The sequence below is a fragment of the Fukomys damarensis genome, unplaced genomic scaffold (assembly GCF_012274545.1).
Source record: "Fukomys damarensis isolate Sample0158 unplaced genomic scaffold, DMR_v1.0_HiC HiC_scaffold_23, whole genome shotgun sequence".
NCBI lineage: Eukaryota > Metazoa > Chordata > Mammalia > Rodentia > Bathyergidae > Fukomys > Fukomys damarensis.
In genome coordinates this window covers 7175219-7183123 of record NW_022900935.1, presented here as the reverse complement: position 1 = coordinate 7183123, position 7905 = coordinate 7175219, and the positions used below count along the sequence as shown (strand labels likewise).

General features: G+C 42.5%; 1 protein-coding gene across 2 annotated transcripts; it reads right to left on the bottom strand.

Annotated features, from left to right (window-relative positions):
• Nucleotides 1-797: 797 nt before the first annotated feature.
• On the bottom strand, nt 798-7465 carry Ndufs5 (NADH:ubiquinone oxidoreductase subunit S5). 2 transcript variants are annotated; one of them, XM_033767761.1, is made up of 4 exons: nt 7359-7447; nt 7177-7263; nt 5429-5646; nt 798-1014 (listed from the first exon to the last, which is right to left on the bottom strand). In XM_033767761.1, the coding sequence occupies exons 3-4, from the start codon at nt 5642-5644 to the stop codon at nt 910-912; spliced, it is 321 nt and encodes a 106-aa protein (XP_033623652.1). In that variant the 5' UTR covers nt 5645-5646; nt 7177-7263; nt 7359-7447; the 3' UTR covers nt 798-909. The 2 variants fall into 2 exon arrangements, with proteins under 2 accessions (XP_033623652.1, XP_010624160.1); XM_010625858.2 differs by lacking the exon at nt 7177-7263 and having other exon boundaries at nt 7359-7465.
• Between the last annotated feature and the right edge of the window lie 440 nt (nt 7466-7905).

Genomic DNA, 7905 nt, shown 5'->3' with positions numbered 1-7905 from the left:
TGTTTTCTTGAAAATAAACCATAATGCCAGCACTGAGAACACTCCAATTTCTTTTCTTTTTAGTATGGGGGATTGAACCTGGGACCTTGTGCTTTCAAGGTAACACTCCAATTTCTTAAATATTAGTATTATTTTTGTAGTACTGGGGATTGAATCTAAGGCTTCACTGAACTTTAGCCCCACCCCTACCCCTTAGAGACAGAGTCTTACTAAATTGTTAAATTGTCCAGATTGAGCTTGAATTTGTGATCCTCCTGCCTCAGCCTCCCCAAGGGCTAGAATTACAGGCACACATCACCATGCCTACCTCAAATAACATAAAGTTTCTCAATTGCAGTAAGTATTCAGAAAATGTTAATTATTCCTTCAATGCTAATTTTTAAAACACAAGTAGAGAAAGTTTTTCAAAATTAAAAAACAGGAGGGCCGGGGATTTAGCTTAGCGGTTCGGTGGCCTGCCTGCCTCGCAAGCGCAAGGACCCAAGTTCAATCCCCAGAACCAAAAAACAAAACAAAACAAAACAAAATAAAAAAAACAGGATGCAAGCCGGGTGGGGTGGCACATGCCTGTAATCCGAGCACTCTGGAGGCTGAGGCAGGAGGATTGCTGTGAGTTTGAGACCAGCTGGGCTACAGTGAGTTCCAGAGCAGTCTGACCTACATAGTGAGATCCTGTCTCAAAACAAAACAAAACAAAAAAACAAACAAAAAACCCCCCAGAAACAAACAAACAAAAACCAAAACAAAACAGGATGCAATCACATCATGGGAAAAGTATGACTTAAGAAAAAACAAAATAGGGCAGAATATTCTTTTATTTTTACACATCTGACAGAGGTTTGCAGTGAATAATCTTTCCAGTGGAAAACAGCATGAACAGCAGCCTCCTGTCATCAGCAGCTTCCCTGCTCAGGGTGTAGACTCCTCCTTGCCCAGGTGGTGAGGTGGAGGGGTATAAGTCCCTTCCTTTATCAGCTTAGCCCGCTGCTGCTTGATCATACTCATGCGTCGTATCTGTCCAAAGAAAAAAAGCCCTTAAAGTAGAGGGAAATACGCACCAGAAAGCAAGAAAGCTACTTTTGGCCTCATCCTCTACCCCCACCTCACCTCCACCTCACTGGAGTGGACCCAGGGCCTTCACAACGAGCTACATCCTACATCCCTACGTCTAGTTTGAGGGTCTCGCTAAGTCACTACATTGCCTAGGTTGGGCTTGATCTTGTTAGCCTCCTGCCTCAGCCTCCCAAAGTGCTGGAATCATAGGCAAGTGCCATATCTGGCTTGGTGCCATTTTTAAACTCTGGAAGGCTTTTCATTCCAGAGGTCTCTGAGATGAAGTCTTTTTCTTTCTTCTTTTTCAGTGCTGCAGACTGAATAGGGCCCATCCATGCTAGGCTAGTGCTCTACCACTGAGCCAGCCGCAGCCCTAAAGCCCAACTTTAAAGAATTTGAAATTGTTTCCCAGGGTTTTTAACAAATTTCTAGTATACATAATAATGCCTCCTTAAAATCTAACAACTAGGAAGGCAGAGGCAGGAGGATCACTGAGAGTTCAAAGCCAGTCTGGGCTACAGAGTAAGTTCAAGGCCAGCCTGAACTACATAAAGAAACCCTGTCTTAAAAAAAAAAAAATCTAATAAGTAAAACTAAAATGCCTTCTGTCTGTGTGTAATATAAGTATTGATACATATACACAGCATATTATATGGATTCAAAAATTTACAAAGACTTTAAAAGGAGCATTCTTACAAAGTCTTTTCAAATACATATTAAAAGTTAAGATCATCTTACAGTTTATATATTCTTGACTTCTCAATATGAAAGTGGCACTCCCGCTCAGTGAGTGTTCACAGGTATCAAGGAAGCAGAAACAGCCAATATGAAGGTCTCTTTTTTGTAAAAACGCAAAGGCCCGCAAATGTGCAACTACTAGTCACTGCTGATCCCTGAGCTGTTTGTTCTCCTCAGCTGGGCCAGTGGCTGCTTCCCAACAAATCAGACCCATGCTATGTTATGGGACCATGTCAAAGCTACAGCAATAAGCTGACTGCTAGATTCTGTGACACAGAAACTACTTACTAATGGTGGTGGCATTATTCCTCTGACCAAAGCTGTTCGGTGGCTTCTCATCTTACTAAGAAAATGGTGAAAACTTATAATGGCTTACAGGGACTACCTCTCTGACCTTAACCCTTAAAACACTTCCCCTGGCTCTTCCTTTTTCTGTCCAAAGGCTTCTCTGTACTTGCTGTTGTCCCCTCTGCCTGGAACATTTTCCCCTTGTATCTACGTCTTTGTCTCTGCCAAAATGTCCTTACTGTGAAGCTCTTCTCTCACTATCCTAATATGTAACACTTTCCATCTTTCCTTATTGTATTTAGCAATTTTACATGGGAGGCTGTGCCCCCCCACCTGGGATCGAACTTGGGACCTTGCACTTGTGAGGCAAGTGGCGGAACCACTAAGCTCTAAATCCCCACTCCTGCCCTTAGCAATTCTATTGGTCAATTTTGTGTCCTTTCTCCCACTAGAATACAAGTTTCATGAAGTCAGGGACTTCTTGCTGTTTTGTTTACGGCTATATTCTTAATTGTCTAGAGAGGTTCTTGACATAATAGGTGCTCCAATATTTTTTAAATGAATGACTTTCTCAAATGCATGAAGACAATTAGTATTATATTCAGGAAACATCTCATTAACCTCAAAGAAGGAGTCTCGATATAACTGGTTAAAAAAAAAATCCCCAGATACCCTAAATACTTTTTTCTTGGTACTGGGGATTGAACTCAGGACCTTGTACTTGTAAGGCAGGCACAATGCCACCGAGCTAAATCCCTGGCCCTCCTAAGTACTGACATAAACACTTACCATTTAAGATTACATTCTTAGCATTTCTCTCTGAAGTCTCTCAACAGAGGACTAGCCAGGGCTGAGCTATGACAACATATGTCAAACCTTTCTGAGCCAGAAGCAATAACCACTTAGTGGGGCTGGAGGCACAGTTCAGTAGTGGAGTGTGTGGTTGGCATGTGACAAGCTCTGTTCAACCCGCAGTACCAAAAACAAACAAAAAACACCCACAAGAAAATGTTTTAAAAATTAAAAAAAAAAAAATCAGTGTTATGGATAAAAAGCAGCTCTGGTGCAGTCTATTCAGGCTAAAATCCCAATTCCACCATAATTAACTGTAATTCTTACAATTAGCAGCTTTAGAATGTAGGCAAGGGCCTCAGTTTTTCTTTGCTTTACACATGCCAGGCAAGTACTCTGCCACTGAGGTACATTCCCAACCTTCCTCAAATTTTTAATTGTATAATGGCTGAGAACAGTAATAGTAACTCATCTCATGGGGTGGGCAGTATGAGGGCTTGAACCCAGAGTCTTCACATTGAGCTGTAATTAACTTCCCAGCCCTTAAAATAAGTGTTTTCTGTTGTTTGTTTTTTGAGATGGGGTCTCACTATGTAGCCCAGGCCTTGACCTTGCAGTAATCCTCCCGCCTCAGCCTCTGGAGTGCTAGGATTACAGGCATGCACCCCCGTGCCCAGACAAAAAGAGCTTTTTAAAAAAATTTTGTGACAGTCTCCCTAAATTTTCTAGGCTAGGCTCAAACTCATGATCCTTTTGGCTCAGCCCGGCTTCACAGGACTGTTCATGATAAGAATCAGAACCCTGCTTGGTTCTAATTCCCTGATTCAACAGCTTCTTTATCTGTAGAAGGTATCTAAGTCCTTGAGGGCAGCCTCTAAAATGGTAACTCACCTATTTCTAAACTCACTGGATTAGGAGGTGACTCTGGAGCAAACTCTAATTTTTCCAGGTCAGGAAACCAAGATCAAGAAGGGCAAGCGACTAATTCAAAGTCACAAAACTAGTGATGCAGAACCAGAATCAGAACCTGGGTCTCCTAACTCTAATACAATGTACTTTCCACTTCACATAGTTTCCTCTTGGTGTAAAAATTTTCAGGTTTAGATAAAATTTTGATATGAACAAATAAATGGGAACCAAGGTACCCAACTATTAACTTTGCTTAGTCCCTCAGTAATACAGTACCTAATGATCACTGTTCCTATGACAGCAATAAAAAACGTTACCTGACATTTCCTTATTCCAAGATTGGCTTCACTGTATCTAAATGCCAACAGCAGATGTGAAGAGACAAGAACTTAAAAATTTTTGATCTAAGCCAGGCATGGTGGCACATGTCAGTAACCCAGCAATCTGGGAAGCCAAGGCAGGAGCATCCCAAGTTTGAGTTCAGCCTGGGCAGCTTAATGAGAACTTGTCCCAAAATGAAAAATAAAAAATGGGTTGGGATGTGGCTCAGTGTAAAGGCCACTGGTTTAATCTTTAGTATGAGGAGGAGAGGAAGGAGGACAACGATGAGGACCAGATAACTTCACCATAAGTTTAACTGAAAATCTAAACTGTCTCCCTGAACTCCAAGAAGCTGAAAATAATAAAAGCATTTCTATTTGGAGGTAGTCATGACGGCACACTCCAGTAGTTCTAATGAGGCGGAGTACTCGAGCCTATGAATCTGGGACCACCCCAGGCAACAAAGCAAGAGAGTGCCTCAAATAAAGAAAAATAAAATAAAATAAACTTCTATTTGTTGTATCTAGAACACAGCAATAGGCGAAATGATAGCCTAAACACAAAGATTTCTTCTCTAAAAGAGAATAGGGCCTTTTATATTATACAACTCATGCAACTTGAGAGGTGAATACCATGCTGCTAAGTTTTTTTTCCTACATTTTTGGATAGGCTTATTTAAAGTAATCTCATTAAGATCTCTATCTTGTTCAGTGTATTAAACTAATCCAGAGATTGTTATAGTTCACTGTAATAGATTTGCTGGGCTTAACCTGTTCTTCGACGAGGGCTCCATAAACCTGAAGAAATATTTTCACTCAAGGACAAAGATTCAAAGCAGGTTGATACTCTTTGCTTTATATTCTCCTGAAGAAATGGACACACACACATGCAGTCGATAACCTGGTGGCTACAGAATGGTGTAATGCTGGGAACATCTCAGAGAAGATGAGGAAGAACACTGAGAAAGAGACCCTTCTTATATCTATTTTTAAATTTTTTTTGTGGGGGGCGGTTTGAGACAGGGTCTCACTACGTAGTTGAGACTGAACTGGAACTCACTGTGCAGCTCAGGCTGGTCTCGAACTCACAGTGATCCTCCTGCCTCAGCCTCCCAGTGCTGGGATTATAGGCATGCGCTACCATGCCTGGCCTCTCCTTATATCTAAAAGCACTTACCTTCCTCATCATGGATCCTGAGTACAAAAGACGTTTCACCATAAATTTTTGCCAATTTACATTAGGCACGGCCTAATAACCAATTTAAAACACTTCAGAATACCCCCAAAGAAATAAAGAAATTCGGCTCCCATCTCCACCACTGCCTCACCGTTTTCTGCCGAAGCAAACATTCTACCAAATCTTCATATTCTATCTTGCACTCTTTCTCCGCCCGGGTAGCACCAATTCCATGTGCACATTCTAGCCATTCTTTTTCAAAAGCATGGCATCGAGAAGCAATTTTGTAAGGCTGCTCAGAACTTTGGATTGTCATGTGGCGATCTAAGCTAATGCCCAGTCTTTTCTGCACATCAAAGAAAGGCATGACTGTAAGGGAAGATAAAAATAATAACAGTAACAATGCCATAAGAGTACAATCAAATGAAACATTCTTTAGAACTAAAACTAAAGGATAATGCACAATAATTCTGATACTGATACGGTCTTTTTTTTCCCAAAAGTCAAAGAAGTGTGTTTTTTTTTTTTTTTTGACTAAGTAATCCTAATTCTCTGAAATAGATCTGAAGAAAACTGAGAAGAGGTACAAGCACAAAACATGACTTTTTTTGGTTGTATCTTGTTTTATCGTAGTAGTGGGGATTTAAACCAGAGCCTCTGCACTGAGTTACATCCAAACCTTTATTTTAAAATTTTGACACAGGGTGTTGCTTAATCATTAAATTGTCCAGGCTGGGCTCAAACTTGCAGACCTAGTGCCTCAGCCTCCCAAAACACTGGGATTATAGGTATGAGCTACCAAGTCCACCTTTTTACATTTTTCTATCCATTCTTTCTATAGCAACCTAGGTAACACCTCTGAGAAACCCTCCTGAACCAAGTCTCCCTCCTGTGTTCCAACAGCACTCTCAACTTCCGCAGGAGTACTGTGCAGATCACTATAATGGGCCATTTATTTGTATGTTTCTCCTACTGGACAATGAGTCAATGAGTACTCAATAGAATATGGCAGATATTTTTTTTTTTTTGAGACAGGGTCTCACTATGTAGTTGAGATTGACCTGGAATTGACTATGTGGCCCAGGCTGGTCTCGAACTCTCAGCAATCCTCCTGCCTCAGCCTCCCGAATGCTGGGATTACAGGCGTGCGCCACCACGCCCGGATGGCAGATATTGGGAAAAAAGAATAATACACAATGACAAATATATAATTATGTTAAGTAAAAGGAGAATAAAGGAGAGAGGGAGGAAGGGGAAGGGAGAGAGACAGACAAAGGAAGAGGATTTGGTGGGTAGAGGATGACAACACTAAAGGGAGAAAAACTAAGAAAAACTGTTTAAAGAGCATGCGCACACACGCACAAATGTGAGTGTAATTGAACATGCTTAGTCGATTTATACTGATGAATTCAATGTCTAATGTTTTTTCTACTGAGGAATTACATTTCAGGCACTGAGATGGGAGAAAGCAGCAGCTCAACACATGTACACACTGCAGTCACACACTGAGAACTGGAACACACTATAAGGAACACAAACGGGTAAAAGCTCAGAGGAAGAAGCATCCACAAGGTTTAAAAATGCATGAGACAAAAAAAAAAAAATATGCATGAAAAAAAAAAAAAAAAAAATGCACGCAACAGATTTAGAGTTCCCCAAGTGAAGGTCAGCGGGCAGCGTGTTCCAGCAGGGAACAGAATGAGTTACAGCGGGAGGCGCTGGGTACGCCCGGGACAGAGGCCCCAGAGTAGCCGGAGCCCACGACTGAAAAGCGAAATGAGATAAAGAGGCTGGCGAGGCCGAATAATACAGGCGCTTGAAGGCCCGGAAAAGACGTGTAGAGTTCTGGTTAAAAAAACAGGAGATCAAAGTATTAGTCAACCAGAGAACTAAACTAACCTGGAGAGAGGGGCAAGCTCCAGGCGTCGGGGACAATGGCTACGTAGGTGAAGGGGCCCAGGAAAGCAGACACGCTAGAGTTCGGGCCTAGAAGAGGGGCACACCCAAACCAAGAGGATATTTGTCAAGCAGACCACATAAGGAAGCTTCCTAAGCGCCGCGCTTAGATTAGCAGCTCTTACCGAACCACCGAAGTGCCCTTGTCTCACAGGCCGCAGATCCACAACGACTGGCTACAAACTAGTCGCCTGCCGCAAAGCATGCCTGCCGCGCGACGTTTGCAGCGCGACCCCAGGAGCCGACTTTCCCTCTGCTGTCGCACCCAAACCTTAGAAAGCAAACCCATTGATGTGCGCCTGCGTGCTTATCTGCGTAGGCTACTGGAGACACTGACGACCGGTTCCTTCGCGGCTGCTTTAAAGGCTTCGCTGGTAGTGATTCCTAGCCCTCTTACGAAAGCTATGATGGGTAAACGACTTGACGAAGGCCACACGCGTGAAAGGACATTGCTTTTGCCATGGATTGTGAACCCAAACTACTTGAAGATTCTGCCTCCGCCGCTGCTGTGTGATCGTGGAAGGTTTCCTAACCTCAGTTTCCTCATGTTGAGAAGCTAATGTTAGTATGGTTGCTATAGCGACTAAAGGAGTTATGCGGAAAGCACTGAGACAGTGGCTGGTGCATGGAAAGTGCTGTAAGGCAGTCATAGCTCTTTGATGTGTGAGTTTC